Source organism: Ochotona princeps, chromosome 15 (genome assembly GCF_030435755.1).
Source record: "Ochotona princeps isolate mOchPri1 chromosome 15, mOchPri1.hap1, whole genome shotgun sequence".
Classification (NCBI taxonomy): domain Eukaryota; kingdom Metazoa; phylum Chordata; class Mammalia; order Lagomorpha; family Ochotonidae; genus Ochotona; species Ochotona princeps.
Window position 1 is genome coordinate 31,465,752 of NC_080846.1, and position 24,453 is coordinate 31,490,204.

General features: G+C 37.4%; 1 protein-coding gene across 3 annotated transcripts in view; it reads left to right on the top strand.

Annotated features, from left to right (window-relative positions):
* NAV3 (neuron navigator 3) overlaps positions 1–24,453 on the top strand; it is a 727,630-nt gene that overhangs the window by 403,035 nt on the left and 300,142 nt on the right. The window contains exon 1 of one of the 3 annotated variants that reach the window (XM_058673423.1): positions 4,407–4,875. The exons of the other annotated variants lie outside the window; for them this stretch is intronic. Coding sequence (XP_058529406.1) covers positions 4,633–4,875 — 243 coding nt within the window. The 5' untranslated portion in view covers positions 4,407–4,632. Of the gene's footprint in view, positions 1–4,406; positions 4,876–24,453 lie in introns of those variants that run through there. 3 annotated transcript variants of the gene reach the window in all.

The following is a 24,453-nucleotide window of genomic DNA, read 5'->3' on the forward strand; positions in this document are numbered from 1 at the left end:
GATTGTTTTGCTATGAACATAGGGGTGCATGTTGGTTTCTTGTGTAAGAGGTATTTCGAGGGAGATCTTATTATCTATTGTCTCTTATCGTCACTTTGTGTCCCCTCCTCCTTTTCTCCCACTCTCTCCCTTCCTCCATCTTCCTGTCTCCCTTTGCCCAACCTCTCTCTCTCTCTGGATCTTTCCAAGTGCCTTTCGAAAAAACATTTTAAAAACATGCGCTCCTCCAGTATTTCAGCAAACATCATTGTTTGCCAGTTGGCTATTTTTTTCCACATTGTTACAAGTAAGTTGTGATTAATAAATTAGCATTTCATGAGATTTTATAATTATTGAAATTTATTTTGTAGAGAGAGACACAGTGGGAAAAAGACAATTTTCATTAGCTGGTTCGTAATCTTCCTGCCAAGTGCCTGCCAAGGCAGAGACAGGGCCAAGCCAAAGCTGGGAGCCAAAATTCAAACCAGATCTCCCATCTGGGTAGCAAGAAGTCATTTACTTCAATGGCCTCTGGCTTGTTTCCTGTGGTCCTCACCGGTGCAAAGCTGAAGTCAGGGTTGGAACCAAACACCAAACCCAGACACTTTGATGTGGGACACAAGAATCTCGACCAATGTGCTACCTGCTAGGCCAGATGCTTATCCCTTACTGCCTATTTTAAATTAGTGATATTGAAATTTAGTGATTAAGATGGTGATTAGACTAGTGAAGATACACACATATAATTCTACACATGTAATTTGAGCGTTAGTTCTCACACATAGCTTCCTGCTAACAATCACTGTGGAAATCAGCAGAGCTGTGATTTAAGACTCCTGCTATCTGCAGAAGGTCCCCAGATTCAGCTAATTGTTCTTGATTTTGGCCAGGTCCAGCCTTAGTTATTGGTAGAATTTGTGAAATGACTCAGCAGTTGAGAGTGTTCTTTGCATCTCCATGTTTGTCTTTCAAGTAGCAACTTACTTTTTTAAAAGCCAGGTTGAAGTGCTTTAAAACTTCGCCACAACTTTAGTAGCTTTTTCAGGAGTCATTGCCTCTTTTTTCTCCCCTTTTGATGTGCACAAAAGGGAAATACAACTTACCTCTTTTTAGCTTTAAGAATTTTCCTTTCTGGGACAGCTAGATTAACTCTAATGATCTGGCCCATATTGTTACCTCTTTACTTTCCTCTGTATCTCAACTGTAGTATTTCTTGTGATATTAATAAGTATTTACTGGGCATGTATTATTTACATATCACTGCTAAAATTTTTTGAATGAAGTATAATTTTTCCCATTTCATAGGTGATGAGCAACTTGCAAATTCACATAGCTCATAAGGAAGTGGGGATTTGATTATAGGTAGACTGATTTTAATATCTATTCCTTAAACTATGAAACTTCAAACTGCAGATTATAAATTCTGGTTAATGAGAAAATCAACCTAATAGATATGGTTAATCAAACCCCTCTTTGTTCCTTGTAATTATTTTTTGGATTGAATCCAGTTGATGATAGTTTTGCAAGTACTCCATGTGCTGGTTTGAAGGTTTCTATTTAAGAAACATATTAAGGTACATCAAAAAAAAGTTTGTGGAAAATGCATATAATGCAAATAAGATACATGGATGTCAAAGTTTTTGTACCAAAATAAGCATCCTTTAATTGCATTTTATCTGAACTTTTTGAAGCTCCATCTTATACCTAGCAATTGCAATACGGAAATAGTTACTGAACTTTTCAATGCCCTTCTTTCATTATTCCCAAAATACAGATACTGATGTAGGATAAAATGTTCAGACACATAATAGATCTTCTCTAATAACAAGCTTGGTGTGTTCTGTAGAAGCTTCTGTGTAGAAGTGGTTGACAGGGTGGCTACTATTTCCACTCTGAGTTTCATTAAGGGTGAAGTGATTTTGTCTAATATGCAAAGGGCATTTTAAAGTGTTACAATATCTTATTGCATGTGAACATTCATTTTCAGTTTGACTGTGTTAGGAATCGCAGTGTGTTCTGTACCAACTTATGCTCTTGAAAGGGCAGTTAGCTCATTTGCAGTTGGTAATAGGTCAGTTGTGTTGGCAAAATGCAAAAGTTATACAGCTTTGTATATGATTTATTCTGGGCAGCAGAAAGCAGAGTAGCCAAAATAAAAATGTAACCAACTATGAGAAAGGAAGCCCCCAATTTGAACATTGTCTAATCATCAAGAGTCCCTTTTCCTCAGTTTGAAAGAAATAGAAAACAGCAGCAGGTGTTTGTGTATAGAGCTTCCTTTTAGAAGGACGCTGCTCTGGCATGTCTGATTCTTCAGTTTGGTTCAGATTGCACTGGCTGTGCTCCTTTCAGTGGCAAGTTCACTGGTTGGGAATTTGCTTTCAAAGTGTATTTCTTCTCACAAATTTTAATTAAAGTCCTACGATGCGTCTACGCAATTGCATCTTAAAAATATAATTCTAGACTAAACTGTATGCTTGGGTGGCCCAAATTATCTTCTTACATACTAGTATTATTTTTTGCTGGTTATGTGCTCCATAAATTGCATATGTTTTGAATGATTTTCCAAGAATCTATTCCCCCCGCTGCCCCCGGTCCTGTTATTTTAGGTAAGTCATTTTGTTTGCAGTGTGAGGATACATGTGTCTTGCCCTGACTTAAATACAGTTTTAGGAACTTGAACCTCTGCAGATCTGAAATAACTTATGGCTTCTGGAAATTTGAGTGTGCTGAACAGTTTGTAAATTATATAGTAACTTCCTTCCTTGGAGAGATGGTTTTATTTCTTTATCACAACTAGTGCTTTATTTGTTTCTTATTATTCCACTGTGAAAATCCCAGTTGGACTTTTTTTTTCAAGTCTTCAAGATTCCCAATTTATACTTCATGCTATATCAGCAAGAGCATATACATTTTATTTTATTTATTGGATCTTTTGTCACAAAATTACTTTTCCTCACCTAAAATACACAAGTTACACAGCTGGCAATACTAGGCCAAAGCATTACCATTTCTTCATTGAGAGACTTTCTGTACAGTAAATGACTCTGATAATTGGCACTCTTATGGAGTACATTTATATATCCCTAGTGTTTTGCTTGAGTTGTGACTAATTCTGACAATTATATTTTTATATTTGGTAAATATTATCATAGGTTTCTAGATTAAAAAGTACAAAATAATTCTAGAATTTTTCAGATTTCTTGTAAAATACATCAAAGAGAAAATCTACTTACTTTTATTAGATAGGAAATTGTTATTAAAATCTCAATGACAACATATATTTCTTTTTGCCAAATAATGGGTGAATTTCTTTCCATGTCCATTATCTGAAATCATTTTCAGAACAATAATGGGAATTCATTCATTAAATATTTTCTTAAAAATTAATCCCTTTTTTGCTATAGCTTTTGACATGTTTTTTTGTAAATCAGAACTGGAATATGAAAGTCTTGCAATAATTTTACAGATAAAGTCAATAACTGAGTATGTGTTTGGACATGTTTTAGAAGTTTATACTTTTAATACAGACTTTATCTTGAGTTACCAGATTCTTGTGAAATGTTTTAAAATGTACTTTTAACAGTTAAATTAGTGTTCTGTTTCATGACTTTGGTTAAATTTCTCAGTGCACCTGAGTCACAGTTATATTTCATCTAGAGTATAGAAAATAAAAATTTGTGTGCTTTTAATCATGGTAATGAATGAGTGCGGTAAAGTTCCCAGTGACTGCCATGTAGTATATTGCAAAAAAAATATTAGCTGTGAATAGCTTTATTATTATTATGAAATTTAAGAATTGCAATGTATTCATTGCCCTGCTCCCTATGTTTCTTATCTTTCCTAACTTGGGCAGGCCTGGGCTGGTGAACGATTTAACTGCATTAGTTGCATTATTGCATGAACTTAATCTGATTTCCGGAGATGAAACAGAATGAACATCGTGACTTATGGCTGTCCGTAGTGAAAAATAGCTGGAAATCAGACAAACAGCCTCATTGCTAAGATTGTTTCCGGGCTAAAAGTTCTTCCAACAGCTGTTTGTTTTGGCCATTAGCATATCCATTCTTCTTCTTCTTTTTTTTCAATCTAGAGGAAATACTATTTTCTTTAAAAAGAAAATGCAGGCTGGTTATTTCTGAAGTCAGGAAGAACTCCTGTCCCGCCACTGTTGTGATCTTTTGGCTTCTTTGACAGTTGGACTAAAGGGCTTTTCCTTTTGTTTTTCTCCTCTTTTCCACTCTGAAAGCTCAGGCGGGAGCTGTAGTGAGAAGAGAAATCAAAACTAGGAGCTCTTTAATCCCAGAGAAGGGACTCTCTAACATGTACCTTCAAGAAGAGTTTACTCCCCCAAAGGAGTATTTAGTATTACATAGTCAGTGACTCATTGAACAGAGGGAGAAAAAGAGGAGCAAAGACATGAAAGGAGAGAGAGAATACAAATACAAGAACTCCAGCCAGCAAGATTCTGAATAACAATGTAAGAAAATTTTGCTTCATCCAGAAATATTAGTAGTTTTTAATTTTTTAAAAAATCAGAATGACTGCTAGTTTTGTTTAAATTATTTGTTCTGGAAATACTAAAGTTGGAGTCTACCAGACTGAGGTTAGAGGCATTTTCTTTGGCAGCAGGAAGATACTTTTATAGAAGCCATGCCTGTACTTGGGGTTGCCTCGAAACCGAGACAGCCAGCTGTTGGGTCAAAGCCTGTTCATACTGCTCTTCCGATACCAAATCTTGGCACTACTGGGCTACGGCACTGTTCTTCAAGACCTTTGGAACTTGCTGAAGCAGAGAACTCGATGCTGTCTTGTCAGCTTACATTAAAATCAACCTGTGAATTTGGAGAGAAGAAACCCTTCCCAGGAAAAGCCAAGGAGAAAGAAGACAGCAAGGTTAGTAGGTTACCTGTGGACTTGCATAGCTGAATGCAAAACTCCTTTTAGTTGAACCAGAAAGCTCATTGCATAAAAGAGACTAATAGAGGAAACCAGTGTGAGAACTGTATTTAGAATGATGAAAAACTAAGTATTTAGCTTATGTGAAGACTGCCTATGTTTTTAGTTTATATTTGTAGAAGTTTTGAGCAAAATTCTCTGAATATGTATATATTGTAATCAGTTTGTATTAGATGGTAATGAAGTGCCTGATTTGTTCTAGATGCTGCTGAATCACTAATAACCACAAACCATTCACAGATGTAAGAAAAAGAGGACCTATTTTCATTCATGGTGCAATGTAATAGGAGATTTATTTCTAATATATGGATACTGTCGCTTTTCTCTAAATGATGTTTGCACTTTGAGCAGTTTCTGTTTGAATATTTATATCCTAGACTGCTTACTTCGCTATATTATGAAGGAAAATGAAATATTACCTCTCTTGATAACACACATTTGTCTGGATTTTCTCTTGTAAGTTGAAACCCTACTGTTTTACTTATTACTGACATCTTTAGTTATTTAATTGATGCCAGTGTGTTAGCCGTAGCTCACAGCTCCAGCTTTCAAAAAGCCATGCTACACTCCCTTTCTCTAGCCGTTAGGTGCTGTGGACACCTTACCACTGATGAACCTGGGGACTCTTGTGAAACCTTGATAGGTGTTATTTCTTAAATGTAGCATTTGATGTCCAGCTCTTCAAAGTCATCATGGTCACCTCTAGTTTGTTATGAAATGATTTGCTTTTAATGTTTGATCTGAAAAGGATAAAAACAATGAAAGAAAAGAAACAAATATGTAGTATTGAAATCAGCTCTGCATGAGAAGAAAACCTCTCCTGTGATCTGACATGCCTAGTCCATCTGTGTTTAGCTGATCATGTCTTATGGTAACAGTCCTTAGGCAATTTATTTCATAACGTCTTTGTTGCCTCTCCCTATTCCTCTTTTTTTTTGTTAGGATTCATTGTATAGGTACTCACAGCATCTTTATCTATCACTGTTTTAATTATATGGATGATTTCTTCCTACCTGCACAAAATTGAAACTACTTAAAAGACAGAATCTAAATCTTAGTCTGTACTCCAGCCCTTCCTTGTCCAAGGAACAATTGTGTAGCAGTTGAGTGAGTTAATACAGAAATGAATGAATCAATGAGTTAATTTATAATTATTTTAAGAATGATTGTTTCTTCATCTCTTTGAAGCTTTCATCATAAAACAGTAGAACTGAAATGAATGAGTTTTACAATTATAGCTATAAGAAAATAAAAAGAAAAAAGTTGATTAGCAGAAAATATTTCATTATAGGGTTATGGCTCTCAGTACAATATGAGTAATTCACAGTGAAAACAGGAAAGTGTAAAATTATTAGGAACACTTAACATATTCAACTTTCCACAGATAATTAAAAGCAAGTGGCATACAATTCTATTCACTTCTTGTGTATCATGGTTTATCTGGAGTTGGTGGAAAGAATAGGTAAACCCCTTGGTTGAATGGGATGATATTCTGCCAGCTCTAACAACGGACCAGAAATGGTCTCCCCAAGAAACTGTTCAACCCATCTGGACAATAAATAGCTGGACTTTATACTTGGTATATGTTTACAAGGAAAGAATCTTGATTGAATTTGAACTGTAATACTGCATCAAGGTGGAGGAATCCACCAGGGAGGAGGGGCGTGGGGGAGGGATTCCCAGAGCCTATGAAACTGTAACATAATGCAAAATAATTAATAATAATAATAAAAATACAGAAAACAAACAAACAAACAAAAAAGAATAGGTAGACCCGTTGTCTCCTCTGTGGCTTTCCTTACAGCATGTTCAGTTCAACTGCCAAATGGCCTTGGCCTAAGACTACCAGGCTTGACTACTTTGAGCACTGTTTTCAATAGAATTTTGGTTGATCCTTTTGGTTAACAAACATATTAATCAAGTGTTTGATATTTCAATAAGACTCATTGGCAAGCAAAGTTGTACTTATAAGAATGTTTTTCCATGCCACTTATCAGATTAAAAACCTTTTAAAACAAATGTAAAGAATGCCTGGTCAGCATTTCAGAACACTTCTGAATGTTGACAGAAGTATACTTGGTGCTTTGCTTTTAGTTTTTGAGCAACTGGAGCAAATAGTGGAAATGACAAAAATATTTGTATTAGAGAGACGTAAGATTTGGATATAAATAATAAATATCTCAAGATAACACTGGCATAAATAAGGTAAGAGTTTATTTATTTCTGATGAAAAAGCATTTGAGTTAAGTGGCTCATGCCTGGAAGCGTGACTTTATGAAGCTGTTAGTGAACCAAGTACTCTCTGTGTTGCTTATCACCTGTAGCTTCCGTCTTGGGCTCCACTATAGTAAAGGATCATACCCAATTCTATCATTAAGGATTCCTCTGCTTTCCACTAGTCAATATGTAATTCCAAGGCCTTCCCTAGCTTCAGTGGAGAAGTGAAAATGGAGTTTTTATACTAGCAGTCATGTACGTAGCTAAAAAATGATGGGTTTTATTTCTAAGGAAAAAATCCTCTCATGGATAGGACCCACAGTAGTTGGCTATCATTAAAAAAGATTTATGCGGAGCACTACACTATCCATTATACCAAACCATCTGAAAGTCTAATTTGAGAGAGAAAAAAGAGAAAACAAGCACAATAATTGCAGTTTTGTGTCTTCAATCCACAATTCTCTTGTCCTATTACTGTTTTTGGTTTGTGAAAATGCCATCACTCCAAACATCGAATCTTGAGTTGGTAGATTAATACTTGATTATATACATTATCATCTCACATCCCATAATGTTTGAGAAACTGGAAACTTCACTGTGTATGAGATCCTTTTTTTTTTTTTGAAGTATTTATTACTATTTATACTGAATGTCAGATATACCGAGAGAAGGAGAGGGAGAGAGAGAGATCTTCCATGTACTGGTTCACTCCCCAAAAAGGCCACAATGGCTGGAGCTTGGCCAATTAAAATCCAGGAGTCAGGAGCTTTCTCCAGGTCTCCCACATGGGAGTAAGGTCTCAAGGGCTTGGGCCAGCCTCCACTGCCTTCTCAGTTCACGAGCAAGGAGCTGAATCAAAAGTGCAGCAACCAGACCCACACAGATGACTATAAAGGAATGCTGGTGCTGCAAGATGTTGGATTAGCCTGTTGAACCACCACTCCAATCCCTCTTTGTGTTACATCTTGCATAAATCCCAACCCTCCTACCATTCACATTGGCCCACTGTCAGGTGTTTTTGGTTTTTGTTTTGTTTTGTTTTGTTTTTTTGGGGGGGTCAATTATTTCAATAGTTCCAGATTAGTATCCTTTCCTAATGTCCATTGTCAAGTATCCACCAACTGTATCATCCTATTAAGTCACAAAAATATTAATTCCTTCTTACATTTCATGGTTTCATCATGTGGGTATTCCAGTCACTGAATTATTACTTTTTATTCTCCATAGCTCCATCCAACTACTGTATACCTGTGTCATTTTTCCTGGGTGCCCCCTGACTCTTCAGATACTTCAGTTCCTCTGTGTGTTTTTTTTAACTGAATAATACTGTTTCTAGACTTGATAGCACATACACTTGGAGGATTCACCAAGGGTTTATGTTTTCTTTAGGCCATGCATTGTTCTAATTGCTTGCTTATCTTATATTTTCTTTTCTCTTTCCTCATAAGGATTTTCTATTCCTTCTGGGCTTTTACCCTCATGAAGTAAAAAGTCATTTTGTTCTGGATACACTATTTAAAAACACGGAAGTTTAAGTTTGAAAGAGCTCTGTTTTTCAAATAAGATAGTGTTAAACATTAGTTACCCCTGTTCATGAAGGTTCTAAGACTGTATTTACTTCTGAGAATGCTTGCTGCCCTTGTTGTCTTCAAGTCCAACTTCCTTCCCATAGACCACTCCCACTCCTTCACTGCTACTGTATTTTCAATGTGTTTTTGGTTTTGTGTCCACTCACCCCTCCTCTCTGTGCAAACTCAACATTTTTTATCTATCTATCTATATATCTATATCTATATCTATCTATCTATATATAGATATAAAATCCTTCAGATGGCTCAGTTCCACTCTGTGTTTTCTTTGCTCCTTTTTCAAGCACCTACCCTGTATGTTATGGGAAATTTCTCATTTAATTCTCATGATGTTTCAAAGAAGGCATGTTGTCAACCTTTATGGAGAGGCAAACTGAGGCTTTGAGAGAGTTGCGGAAGGAGACACTTCTCAATGAGATCATACAGGTAATGAATACAAGCAGGTCCTTCTGAAGTCTGTTTCCCTCATACTATAAGTAACCTCTCTTCCTAATATAACGGCAGTATTTTTTTCTCTGAAATCTCACCCAGTCCCCGACATTCATGTCAAACATCAAAGAAAAATCAGACTAGAACGAATAGAATGACTAGTAGTGACACTTTGAAAACAAAAGATGCTTGAAAGCACACATTACCATATACATATGACATAAAAATAAAACAAATGCAGCAGATATGTACAAGCAAATGTATTTTATACATAGAATTGCTGATAGAGGCAATACTTTCTTTTGATTTTCTGAATTCATTTGCCTTTTATTTGAAATATCAAGTCAGACAGGAGAGACCATGACATAGATCCTCCATCTGCTGGTTTATCTCCAAATGCCTGCAATAGCTGGGATCCTATCAGACTCAAGCCAGGGTGCGAGAACTCAATCCTGGATCGCTCCTGGAGGTGACAGTGATGGGGCTTCAATAGCTGTCACTGCCACATCCCCGAGTGTGCCTTATCAGGAAGCCGGAATCAGAAGCAGAGTCAGGGTTTGCAACTAGGCAGTTTGGTATGGGATGCAGCCCTCCTCAGCCAAATATGCCCAGGAACCATTCTTTTATAGGTTTTAGGGCTGAGAGAAATTCCATTTCGCTAGACCATTCAGAAATATTTTGTGAGTTGTTGAAATTTAATACGTAGATGGGAATCAAATAAAGAGAGGAAGGCTTTCTTTTAAGGAACAAATTACGTAAAAATGAGTTCTTATAATTGGACAGAATATTTATGGAAGTTCAGCAGGTTTGAATCAGAATATCAATGGAGGTCAACTCTATTAGATAGGCAATGGAGGAAAGGCTCTTATGTCAAAATAAGACAAAAATCAAAAATTACACTAATGGTATTTAGGAGAAATCACTATTTGGAAAATCTGATATGAACTAAAGTTCAGAAAGTTTGCTATAAGCCAGGTCGCTGGATAGGCTTTTGATGGAATACGGTAATAATTCTTTATGATAATAGGCATTATTGTTCCCATTTTGCAGATGAAGAAACTAAGGTTTAGAAGGCTTAATTTGCTTCTCAGTTTCTCAATGCTAGGGTATAGTAGGATGAGGAATCTAAGGTGTTGTGGTTACAAAAATATTATTCTTATCCAGTAAACGTAAACAGTTGCAGTAAACACTTTTGCTGAGGTCAGTGAGAGGAAAGGTGGGTTATTGATTGATTTGGTTTCTATACAGAATGGTAGAGTTTATTTCATGTATTAAATTAGCCTTGCTAGTGAATTGTCAATAAATCACTGGTAGTGTTCAAGTGCTTAGAATTATTGTGAGAAAACAAATTAAGGTGACACATAGTCTCTGTTGGATTATATGACTAACAAGAAATAAATAAAAGGAGCCCCATGATAGAAATATTACAGCAGATGTCAGTGGAGTAGATGGCAGGCTCTGGCCTCCAGCTGTTTCCTATTGGAGAAGCTGTCTGGTTGCTGAGGGCTGTCAGCACTCCTGTTGGCTTGCTCACATGGTAGCATTTCCAGGGCTGGCCAGGCCTACAGCTGCATAGGTCAGCTCTTGGGTCCCTGGATGATTCTGTCTTCCTTGTCTAGTTCTGCTGTGCTTGCACATTTACTTCTGTTACTTAAAGAAACATGATCATTTCTTTTTCAGCTCTCGCTCCAGGTTATGCAGTTAAATTGTTTAAGTCGATTTTAATTGTTTTCACCTTTGTGGTAGTAATGGCATGAGAGTGTTGTAATTATGCATGAATTACAGCACTTTCTGTATTGGCACAAGTCTCATCTTTGGATCATTGCTCTTTTTAGGCTTGAAATAACAATTGGTGGAAACATGGTCATTATTTTAGTTTGTGATTTACAGTTTTAAAGATACATATCTCGGGCCTGGCGCGATAGCCTGGTGGCTCTGTCCTTGCTTTGCACGTGCCAGAATCCAATATGAGCGCTGGTTTATATCCCGACTGCTCTACTTCCCTTCCGGCACTCTGCTTGTGGCCTGGGAAAGCAGTGGAGGATGGCACAAAGCCTTGGGACTCCAAACCTGCATGGAAGACCTAGAAAAACTTCCTGGCTTCTGGCTTTAGATCAGCTCTGCTCTGGCCCTTGCAACCACTTTGGGAGTGAACCTGTAGATGGAAGATCTTTCTCTCTGTTTCTCGTCTCAAAATCTGGCTTTTCCAAAAAACTAAATTTAATAAATTTAATACAAATTTATTATTAATTTCTTTATATCCAATGTCATAGCTAAGTTAGTTTTTTAGATAAGAAAAGCATTTGCTATAGTAAATGCTTATCATTATTATATTAATATCTAATTATAATATATAATTCATATATAATAAAGACATGATATCATTATATAAATATATAACTGATATCTCAATTCCATGTCATATAAATAATATATTACTAATATATGAATATAAATCATAATTAATGTTTTTATATAATGTTTATATAACTAATATATCAGTATAATAAATGCTGATAAAACAAAGCCATTTAGTGTGGCATATATTTTTTAAGCAAAATAATTGTTGTATTGCTTGTATTTATGCTGACAATTACCTGTGGCCAGTTTTCAACTGGAAAGATTGGTGGACATAATTAAAATAACATTGAATTAGAAACTCAAAGCTTTGAATTAACCTTCAGCTGGACCTTCAATGAGATGTCATTTAAGATCTCTGAATTGCACTCTCTGTGATAATTAATGAGGAATACCATTCCTAATTGCTAGGACTCATAGTTATTGTCTCCTCTCTTTTCCTTTCCTGATTTTGTCTTCTAAGTTCTCAGATTTCTATTATGGTTTCAGTACTCTTCTTTCCTATAGATACTTTTACAAATTATTTGTATTGGGCCCGGCGGCGTGGCCTAGCGGCTAAAGTCCTCGCCTTGAAAGCCCCGGGATCCCATTTGGGCACCGGTTCTAATCCCAGCAGCTCCACTTCCCATCCAGCTCCCTGCTTGTGGCCTGGGAAAGCAGTCGAGGACGGCCCAATGCATTGGGACCCTGCACCCGTGTGGGAGACCCGGGGGAGGTTCCAGGTTCCCGGCTTTGGATCGGCGCGCATCGGCCCGTTGCGGCTCACTTGGGGAGTGAATCATTGGACGGAAGATCTTCCTCTCTGTCTCTCCTCCTCTGTGTATATCTGACTGTAATAAAATGAATAAATCTTTAAAAAAAAACAAAAACAAATTATTTGTATTGTGTGAACATAGCTTGTGTATTTCACAATAGAGATTTAAGACATACTTCCCATTCTATCTCCCTTCCTACCCACTGATCTACATGCTTATTTTTGTGCCAGTTACCAGGGTGTTTTGATTATTACTGCTCTAAATATGTCCCCAAATCTGGTATGTGATGGTGCCAGATCTGTTTTGCTTTTTAAGGTTGTTCTAGATATTCCAGTCTTTCTATGCCCATATGAAGTTTAACATCATTTTTTCAACATATGAAAAGAATGTTGTTGTTATTTTGATTAGGATCACATTGAATTTGTGAATTATTTTGGGTAGTATGGGCATTTTACCATTCTGCAATCAATAAGCAAGGCAAATTTTTAAAATTTTTGTGTCTATTTTCATTTATTTCTTTAATGTTTTGTAATTTTCATTATAGAAATCTTTCATACCTTTGGTTATATTTATACAAGGTGTTTAAATTTTTGGTAGCTGTTGTGAATGGTGCTGATATTATAAGTTCTTTTTTAGTGTTGTCCTTGGTTCTAGCACAATGGCTCGGTGGCTAAATCCTCAGTGATGTCCCCCTTTGTGTATATAAATGCCACTGATTTTTGTGTATGGATTTTATATCCTATAGCTTTACCAAGCTCTCCTTGAGTTTTTAATAGTCTTTGAAGTGCTTTGGTTTCTTTATATATTGGATCGTATCATTTTCAAACAGGGATAACTTGACTTTCCCCTTTGATTCCCTTTTCTTGTTTAATGGCTCTTTCTAAACAATCAGCACTATTTGGAGTAGTAACAGTGAAAGTGGGCTTCCTTGTAGAGCTAAAGAGAGGAAGATCTATAAAGTCACCTGGTTTATCCACCCCCCCCCCCCAAATGACAGCAACAGGAAGGTCTGGTCAGCCCTAGGCCAGGAGCTGGGAACGTCATCCGGTTCTCTCACAGGTACATGGTGGTATTTTTTTTTTCCACCACCATGCAAGTATTTGGACCATCATTTGCTGCCTTCCAATTTCATCAGCAGAAATCTGATTTAGAAGCAGCGTAGCTGGGACATGAACTGGTACTGTAAGAAGGCTTCTGTACCGAAATGCCAGCCCCCAAAATATACTGTTTTAGAGAATTGTAATAAGAATTTTCTTTTATTATTTTTAAACATGTTGCCTTTTTGAAATATACATATTTATTTATTTTAATTGGAAACTCAAATTTTACAGAGAGAAGGAGAGACAGAGGAAGATGTTTCATCTGCTCGTTCCATTCTCCAAGTAGCCACTATCAGCTGAGCTGATCTGCAGCAAGGAGCCAGGAGCCTCTTTTGGGTCTCTCATACAAATGCAGAGTCCCAAGGCCTTGGACTGTCCTCCATTGCTTTCCCAGGCCACAGACAGGGAGCTGGATCTGAAGTGGAACAGCCAGGATATGAACTGGCACACAAATGAGACTTGGCACTTGCAAGACAGGAACTGTAGCCACTAGGCTATTGTGCCGGGCCCACATAAGATCATTGTAAAGACAAATGATATATTACATATAACCTATATGTAATGCAGTACACATTATTAGTGATCATTTATTACCTTTTTGCATGATAGTAGTATGAATGAATGTACCTGACAATTTAATATGAAATTTAATAATATTAATGATTGTTAATAGAACAAAAGAGGTGACGATTAATTCTCCATCTATTAAAGCCACCTTTTAACCTTGTGCATAACTTTAACTTGGCAAAATAATTGTAGAAAAAGAGAATTTATATTTACCAAAGTATGAAATACCTTGCTGACTTTATAAAATTACAGATCATTCCTCAATCCTGGTATAAAACCACAGAAGAAGTGTGAGGTTGATTAGAGGTGGTAGCATGGTGGGCATTGAATACCACAGAGAGAAGTTTGAACTTGCTCTTTCTAGCTCAGGAGGGAGGATGCTGAGTCTCACAGTGATGCAATTAAGTCTTGTTTAAGAAAAATGATGCAATGATTCATGGGAAGATCCAGTTAAGGGGTAGAGTTCTAAAATGTAGAGGAGAGGGAAGGTGTGGGAGATCAGAATTTTCAATGCAGCATAAAGCTCCACAGTTGAAGAAGCATAAATCTAGTAAAAGAAGTTATAAACATTGGGATTCACTATCAGAAATCAAAAATGTCCTAAGACTTGAGAATAAGTATCTTCTCCACACAGAAATGTACAGTTGAGTTAGAAATGATCATTGCTAACTTGGCAACACTTGACAGCTAAAACTGAAGATAAATGCAGTTGTTAGGGCCCGGCGCCGTGGCCTAGCGGCTGAAGTCCTCCCCTTGAAAGCCCCGGGATCCCATATGGGCGCCGGTTCTAATCCCGGCAGCTCCACTTCCCATCCAGCTCCCTGCTTGTGGCCTGGGAAAGCAGTCGAGGACGGCCCAAAGCTTTGGGACCCTGCACCCGCGTGGGAGACCCAGAAGAGGTTCCTGGTCCCGGCATCGGATTGGCGCGTACCGGCCCGTTGCGGCTTACTTGGGGAGTGAATCATCGGATGGAAGATCTTCCTCTCTGTCTCTCCTCCTCTCTGTATATCCGGCTTTCCAATAATAATAATAAAAATCTTAAAAAAAATGCAGTTGTTACTACTTCTCATTTGTAGAATGTTCCGTTCAGTTAATCATTTCAATTAAGCAGATGTAGAAATCAAGCTTGGTGATATGTTGGAGTGGAGCTGAAGTGTCCACGTTGGTTCAGACCTGTTTGACTTCCATGTCCCCACTTTGTCTCTCTCTTTGTTTCCCCTCTCCTCCAAACAATGCATAAACCACAGTCAAGAGTAACACGTTGTTTTTTCTTTATGGACATTGAGTCATATAATAGAACAAAGAAATATATGGATTTTTGCCAGGAGCATTAAACTAATTTTGAACTCTTCCTCCTCCCATATTTTTTTTCTTCCGTTAAAGTGTGTTTCTTTGACTTACTGGGCACTGGGAATAATAGAGAAATTTCAGTATCTGTGAGAGAGTTCATTAGTTACATGTCAGAACTTTCACAGTGAAAATCATTGAATGGTTTAAAAAAAAAAAATCTGACTGGAGAAAAAGCCAGCAGATTAAGAGTCTCTGGCAGAAACTAGTCTTTTCCTAGTAAAACAATGCAATGTTTATGCAATATGCAATATTATGAAAACATAAGCAAAATCAATGGGATATCTATTCTCATTGCCTTATTTTGATCTTGCAAAGGTTGCCTTCATTAAATTCTGAAAATGTTGGGTGGGTAGATTTTCAATTTTTTCAAAATGAAATGCACTAGAACTGCATATATTTAGAATGACATTGTACTAGCTAATAGAGTGCCAATTTTTATCACAGGTAAACCTTAGGTAGTTTAATAAGCAGAAACTTACTCTACACGTCCCTGTTAAGACCCCATACAGTTCAACACTGACAACCTAGAGCCCGCAAGCCAAATGTAGCCTGCTGCTTTTTATTGGAATACAGATATCGCATGATATGTTATACGTAATACATGTTGTCATGGCTGTTGTTTTTTGTTTTGTTGTTGTGGTGGTTTTTTTTAATGGCAACAACACTTAAAAAGAGACTGCATGGCCTGCAAACACTAAATATCTATATAAGGAAGTATTTAATGACAGATGGTTATGGATAACAATGTAATCCAGATTCCTTCCAATCAGGGTTTCATTATCCCACCTAAACCCAGTCACCAGTCAAAGAGAGAAAACCTGAAAGGTTATTAATGTTTGAAACTTGGCAATTCCACATCATCTTCACAATTCCAATGGTTAGAATTCAGTCACATGACAATAGCTTATTGTATGGAGGGCTAAATGGTTTATTCTAGCTGTGTGTCTAAGAATCAAGGGGAATGGCTGATTAATTCTTACCTATATGTGTTGAGCCAGAGACTAATTCCTTGCTCAAGAGTAGGTTACTGGGGCCGAGTATGATAGCTCACTTGGCTGATCCTTCCCCCCTGCAAGCACTGCCATCCCATATGGGTGCCTGTTGATGTCCCAGATGCTCTACTTCCCATTCACTTGTCTGTTTATGGCCTGGGAAAGCAGTAAGGCCTTGTCAAATACCCTTTCCCATCCATGGGGTACTAATGTAGTTTGATAGCAAGGAGCAGCCTCCCTGTTCTCCTCTCCTCCCCTGTAGACACAGAGAAAAACAAATACCTGAACCATGTCCTTACCACCTTCCTCCATTCCTGACACTGTGCATCCTAACAATGGCACATCCCTCTCAATATTGTAAATAATAGTTTAAAAGACAATCCCTCTCAATATTGTAAATAATAGTTTAAAAGACAATTAAAAAATTAAGTTGCTTAATTTTTGGACTCTAAAAGTATATGAGGTATTAGTGTTCATGACTGTTCACATTTGTAATTGTAATCTCATTGTATTCTTTTGTATAATTTATTGAATTTAGACAGAGTGTTACTCTTTCCAGAATCCTTCGGGTTATTCTTATTTTGACTCATGTTTTTTGGATCCTATTTCACGTCTTTTTTTTTTTTCAAACCATCTGCTTTTTATGACACTTCCTTTCATCTTTGGTTGGCTTTTTTGATATCCACATTGCCATCTTCCAAAGAATACAAAGTTGATCATAATCTCCAACAGTATATTCTCTCAGCTGTTTTTCTCTGATTAAACATTCACCTATTTCTATTTGTTACATTTAAATCCTTCTAGTTAACATTTCTGGGTGACATGATTAGTCCTGGTTGAGTTTTGTGTTTCTTCATCATTTATTTAATCATTTAATCGATCGTTAAATATTTATTGCATAATTGTCATTCCATGGCATTGTATGTATGTGTGTGGATGTAGATTTAGATTTAAACATATACTTAAGTATATAAATATCCCAATAGCATTATATTAATGTGTTGATGACATTGTAGACATGAAAAAGATACTTGCAATAACATGTACTCTTTGGTAATCTATGTTTCTTTTTGTATGATAATATTACTATTACTATCTCCAATAGGCATGATTCTTTATAATTCAGATTCTCAGCAGTCATGACATTTATGGTAGGTTTGGAATATGTTAAACAGATTTCTGCTACTTGTGACAATAACAATTTTATATAGACAATGTCTCCTGCCTTTAGGAAGGAGGAAGTGGCTCTATTTGAAAAAAAATTAATAGAATTGAAAAACACACTTTCAACATTTTAATTTTGAAACCCATATCCAAAAAGGATGGGATTAATAGCATGAAGTTATATGAAAAACTGGTACATAAGGTCTCTGTTGTGAAGTTTGTTCTGTTGCTGAAGGTCAACTACAAATTGCATTCTGAAGTTTTGATACGTGGAAGCATGAAGACTAAATTGGTGGTTGTGTTTTAATCAGTGCCTGTTTTGGACCAGTTTTGCTATTACAGCACAACACCTCAGTTGGGTAGTTTATCAACAAGCAATGTTAATCTCTCAGTTTGGGAGACTGACATGTTCCAAGATCAAGGTGTCAACTTCATAATTGGGAAAGGCTAGGTCTCTGCCTCCAACATGGCACCTTGTCACAGAAGAATTTGTCCTCACACAGTAAAGGAGCAGAAAAGAACCTCATCTCTCAAGCTCCTTTCCAAGGTTCCACAAAGACTGTACCCTCATGGCTCAATCAACTCTTAAAATGTCTGAAGTTTTAATACTCTTTTCTTTGGGCAGCAAGTAAACATGGAAATGTTGAAAAGCACACCCACAATGTGACAGTGCCCAAAGCATGAGCAGATATTTGCTCAGCAGGCTCTCATCACCTGTTTCTAGAGTGTGTGTAGCAACTCTTTCCTTGGTAGATCTTAAAAATAACAAAATAAATTTTCATAATATTTTATTTTTCCTCTCTTCATTCATCTCTTCTATTTGGATTTAATCATATTTTATTTTTATGTGTTTCTATTGAATGTTTATTCATTGAGGGGAGTGAATATATTCATACACATAAATGCATATACAATTCATGGACATGCTTAATCATCCATAATATAAATGTATGGAGTGGTTGTTTCATTGAGCCTTAGAGCATCATAGCATAACTCCTGTGCCTTCCACCTATATCATTATACACATTGTTTATGAGTTCTTCCAATTTGAAATTAGAATGACTGTTATAATCAAAATCATGATTTAGGCATGGTGTGGTAGCCAAATGGCTGAAGTCCTCACCTCACCTGCACTGGGATCCCATAACGGCACTGGTTCAAATCCAGGCTGTTCCACTTCCCTTCCAGCTTCCTGCTTGTGGCTGGTGTTGAATGACTTTATTTCAGATTTCGTTATTGCATTTAAAAGGATCCAGTGCATTTCTTTCATTACTGAACAGTTTTATCTCCTAGAAGAAACATATGCACAAGTCACCACTTGTTGTATTCACCACGGTTATTTTTCATCATGTCTCTAAGAAGATTTTATGTGAAAAAGAAACTTCCCTTATCTGTTGAAATTTTAGATATAAGTTGGCATCTTTTAAAGGGATTTTTTCTCTTTTATTTTGGTATTTTTAAACTTGAGTGTATTAATTTAAAAAAAAAGACAATAAATGTATCCAATGCTAGTTTTAGAATTCAGGGCACAATAAAAATTACCGAAGTTTATGGATCTTGGAACCAATTGTGATTGAATGACCACCAGGGAGATATGGGAAGGATAGGGTTCCTTAGCTGAGAGCATTGCTTCACTTGAGAGCAGAAAATGTACTTCAACTTCATCCATGACAAAGGGCACAGAGTTTTGCAATATCAGATCCTTCTCTGTTCAAAAGTTTGTTTGAGATAATGTTTTAACCATTATTGTTAAAAGACTAAATTGTTCACTAAAGAAGAGTTCAATATGTGAAAAGTTCAAATGAATGAGCAAACAAAAAACAAACCCTAGTTACGGGGGAATATAGACAAGGGTTATTAACAATAATTACATTAAAAGATAAACCATTTTATTCCTATACAGTAAATTATAAAATAATCACAGATCATTAACTGTAGCTTTATGGTGAGAATTAGGTTAGGTGGGATAGTAATTATGTTGGTAAGAGACAAAGGGAAGTTCTTATTTCAAGACAGAAGTACATTCTCAGCCTTCTAACTTTTTCCCTTATGCTAAAAACGGAGAGAAATTACCAGTCATACCTGTTGAATGGCTATTTATGCCTTGATAATGAGCTAGATGGGATTACAATTGTGGCCTTCTGATGGGCCTTATCACTTTCCTGGCGCTGATTGTTAGCCATTGTTTTGCTCACCTAAGTTGTGCTTAAAAGACACCACTTCCACCACTATTTTCTTGGGTCATTTCTCTATTAAAAAGGTCCCCTCCTGATGCTGGCTAATGGTCTCTGAATTGAATAAAATTATATTGCGAGTTCATTTTCTCTACACCCTGGAATGCTTTGCATCTTTTCTTCTTGGGAACTCCATAAGACACACTGAATGTAGGCCAGGTGAAAGTTCACAAAACAGCATTGACAGGATGTTTGGAGGAATACAAAGAGGAAAAGAGAATCTGTTTACAGCCAAAAGTATCAGAGGCTTTGTATGTGTGAACATCTTGCATTCTGAAAATGGGCTTTTTCAGGTCCCCTATTTTCCTTCTCTGTTTTTATTAAATGTGGACAATTGTTTTCAAGACAACACAACATTTTAAATTCAGGGGAGAAAAAGTGTACCACATTTTGTCTCTTTATCCTTAGAAGAAAATTAATTCCCTTGGGCACCAGCAGCATTTTCTTTAGCCTTCATGAATTGGTTTGACTCAAGATGAGCAAATTGCAAGGGTGGAAAGACATAATTCATCTGCAAGGCACTCTAGCACAAACTTAAGCAGGAAAGAACTCCTAGAACAACAAATGGAGGAAGTGCTGACTTTATCTGTAATTCATTCTTCTTGATGCTTTTTTCCTCCTCATTCTGCTTGAGAACATGTGCACCACGGAGTGGGTATCGCAAGCACTGAGGTTTCCCTTTCTCTTCTCAGTTGGTAATTAAATCTTAAGAAGTTGTAAGAACATCTTTGATGTTTAATCTGTGATCATTCTGCTGCATGCAAGGCTTAGGGAACAGAGTTCCTGTGTTTCTCCCCCACGCCAACCCCGTCACAGTGTTGACTTGTAGGAACGTAGCCAGTGGGTGCAGCTGCTATTGCACTGAATGAAGAGTTTCAGTAAATCTCAATGTCTGTCTTTTGACTTCTTTTTTTGCAAATGCTGCTGTGTAATGCTTTTGTTCAAACGTCTTGCCACCTGGATCCTCCTGTGGATCTGTTGCTGCTTCCCAAAGGGCTTGGCAGTGGGTGCTTCCTGTTGTGCAGCAGGCTTTCATTTGCAGGACATCTGTACAACCACATGAATTGCTAGAATAGCAAAAAACGGCCTTCTCATGAACACAGTCAAACTTCAGAGCACTTTCTTTGCCAGGAGAAAGTGGTGCAAAGAGCAGATGCAATTTAGGATGAGTAATACACAAGTTAAGGTGAGGGTCTTTTCATTTCACCAGAAAATAACACTTGGATTTCCTGGCAGTGCATTTATGTAATGACTGTGGTTTCTTTTTTGTAAACTGTGTTTCAGACAGGGAGGAAGAAGGAACCAACTGGATTGTGTAACATTATAAATAGAAACAGCCATGTTAAAATAACAACACTGCTCTGAGTTAAAGCAGTGACTGTTGCTACCAGCTGCAAAACTGAGCAACCGAAAGGATGTAAGATCCACCTTGTAGAGTAACTTCTAAGATTTTCCCAAAATAGTTTAATGGGAAATATTACTGAAGGATTTTTACTCTCTGTCCAGTTGTACTCAGCATACTTTAATCCACAACCTTTGCGCTGCTAAATGTAGTCTAGCTGGAGACAGAGACTTTGTCTTGCACTGCAAATATTGAATAATCAGCTCATACTATTGTTCACAGACAACATGATTTACTAAACATTTGGAACAGGTATAGTGGCAGTGGCATGAAAGATAAGGACATACCCCTTTAACTGTTAAACAAAATGTGTGCTATGTTTGTCTTTTATTCTGAAATACTAGGAAATTTATGTTTCATCGTTGCTCTGTATTTTAGAGGGTAGGACCCAGGTAAAAGGAGAGAGATCATTATGAGGCCAAAAACTAGACTTTAATGTGATTTCTATTCGATTTGATACATGGGCTACAACACATATGTGTTGCGTGTGTTCTGTGTGCTAATTGACTATAGTTCATCGGTTTTGAATTTCTTAGGGGGATCACATAAGCATCATAAACTATTTGATTTTTGTGGGTGGATAGTCCTTCCTAAACACTGACATTTTTTTCTGAGCACTGTTGTAGTCTTGGCAATCATTCAGTATTCCACTAATTTGAATGAAATGGAAATTATCATTTATCTTCTTAATTTAGTGAGAGGATTATTTGACTCATATTTTTATTTCCTGAGAGTTCTCTAATGCACTACAGTATATGTAGTAAGAGTTTTTGTTGCATTACAAATAAAGACATCAAAAATAAAGGCATGTTATGCATTTATGCTATTGATTCATGTGTCTTCCTGCCTATGGTTTTGACAGAGCTTATCCACTGTTAAGAATTCCTTAGCCATAAATATCATCTCTGATGCTTCTATCAGTGATCCAAGATCCAAATCCTCCTCATTATTTTATTTTATTATTTTTTATTTTGATGATTTTTACATAGTTGATTAGGAGTCAAAGGATCAAGATCTACAGGAAAGTGGGTAAGACCATTCTCTTTTTTCCTTCCTGACTCTGGGAAGGGGAGAGATGAAGATAGAAGCCACATCAACCCTCCTAACCATTGCAGGGTCCCGATGTGGGGCATGCTCTGAGGGCACTGCTCAAGCGGTTTTGATAGTTCAGCTGTTCTAAATTGCTGCCAGTCTCGCCATTCCAAGCACGATGAAATCTCTTCAGAATCCACCGGCTGACATAGTCCGCCTTAGAGTCTCCATTTGCCCAGATTTTCACTGTCAACACTTGGCTGGGGTAGTTGATCAATTTGTTCTGTCCTCTGTTCTGGTACCAGGTGTTCTGTGCAGGCTCCAATGTACTAACATATCCTCCGTGTGCACCTGGATATGCTTTCCACTGCTCCATCTGAGCCACTGAGGAGGCTCATCCTTGACACATGCACTCCACAGTCAGTTCAATTGGGGAAATTTCATCTGAAGTGATCCCAGACCAGATTCTTGTGTGTGCTTGCCAGTATAGGGTCCAGCACAAACCGTCGCCCCAATCAGGCTATGCATATGTTGGTGGTTGTAATTGCTGGGTCAGTTCTGCAACCCCCTCACCATTATTTTTAAAAATTTGTTTATTTATTTGAAAGGCAGATTTTAGATTTGAGAGACAGAAGGAGATACAAAGAGAGAAAGATCTTACATCTACTGGTTCACTGCCCAAATGGCTATAACTGCTGAAATTGAGCCAATCCAGAGCCAGGAGCTTCTTACGACCTCCCCACATGGTTGCAGTGTCCCCAGGTTTTGGGGTCTTCTCTAATGCTTTCCCAGGCCACAAGCAGAGAGTTGCAAGGGAAATGGAGCAGCTATGACTCTACCCAGTGCCCATATGAGATGCTGGTGCTACAGTAGGGGGGTTAGGCTGTTATGCCACTGAATCAGTCCCAGAAATTCTCATTACTGTGAGCTTATGTGATATGCTAAATTTTTATTGAACAGTGACATCAGTTCAGTATGGTTGTACATGTTTCAAAATCTGTGTCCTCAAATATAGAATCTTGAAAGTGTAAAGGGATAGCAGATGATCTCCCAATATATACTTGTGGGTTTTTTTTTAAATGATTTATTTATTTGAACGACAGAGTTAGGGAAAAACAGAGAGACAGGGAGAGAAAGAAATCTTCCATCTGCTAGTTCACTCCCTAAATGGCTGCAACAGCCAGGACTGGTCTGGTCTGTAGCCAGCAGCCTGGCAGCTCCTCCAGGTCACTCACATGTGTACAGCAGCCCAAGCACTTGGGCTATCTTCCATTGCCTTCTAGGCATATTAACAGGGAACAGAGTGGGAAGTAAACCAGCTGGGACCCTAACCAATACTCATTGGATCTCAGTGCCACAAGTGGAGGGTTTTCTTATTATACGATTGTAATTGCCCTAAGTGTGTGATTTTCATATGTAGGTAAAATGAATAAGAGGGCCTGGCTTACACTGCTTCAAGTCCTGACTGTGCCTCTTTTAAATGTAAGTCTTTTTCTGACACAACTCCCTACTAACGTAATTGAAAACGTGGCGGAAGATGCCATGAGTTCATAGCCCTGATACCACATCGGAGACCAAGATGGAGTTCCAGACTCCTCGCTTCCATCTGGCCCAGCCCTGGCCGTTATGGCCAATCAGGGAGTGAATCAGCAGATCTGAGTTCTTTCTCTCTCTTTGTCTCTCCTCCTTCTCTGATACTATGTCTTTCAAATACAGCTCAGTAAAATAGCTTGTATTTTCCTTTGAACAATGGAATGCGTTTGAAGAGATGGTGCTTGAGCTCTGAGCCTAGGTTTTTACAAGCTGTATAGCTATTTCTCTTGCTGCTCATTATGGGAATCCCATACCAAGCACACAGACTGGAAAATGAATGATATGTGATCCAAAGTGCCAACCAAAGCTAGCTAATGCAGGCATCAGAATGTGTCATGGACTTCCAGCACGCTGCAGATGCCTATTGTGAACCCAACCAGAAGGATCTCCTAGCTGACCTTAGTCTGATTGTTAACCTTCGGTTTCATGAGCAAAATAAAATAAAGTAATGAAAATAAATCTTTGATTCTTTAATTCCACTGCATTTTCATGGTGTGCTATATATTGTTGTATAATTGGTAGATAAGTGTTTCACTTTTATAATAAATGTTAGAATGTTTGCTGTCGTATGTAGCATTTTTATGAGTTTTGGAGTGTTACTGTCGTCGCTTTAATACAACTTTTTAGAAATTCATTTTATTCTTGTGCATGTGCTGTGAAATGAAATGTAGCACTGTGTAAGCATAATTAATTCTTTTACTGATGAGTTTATACTAAATATTAAGGCTCACAC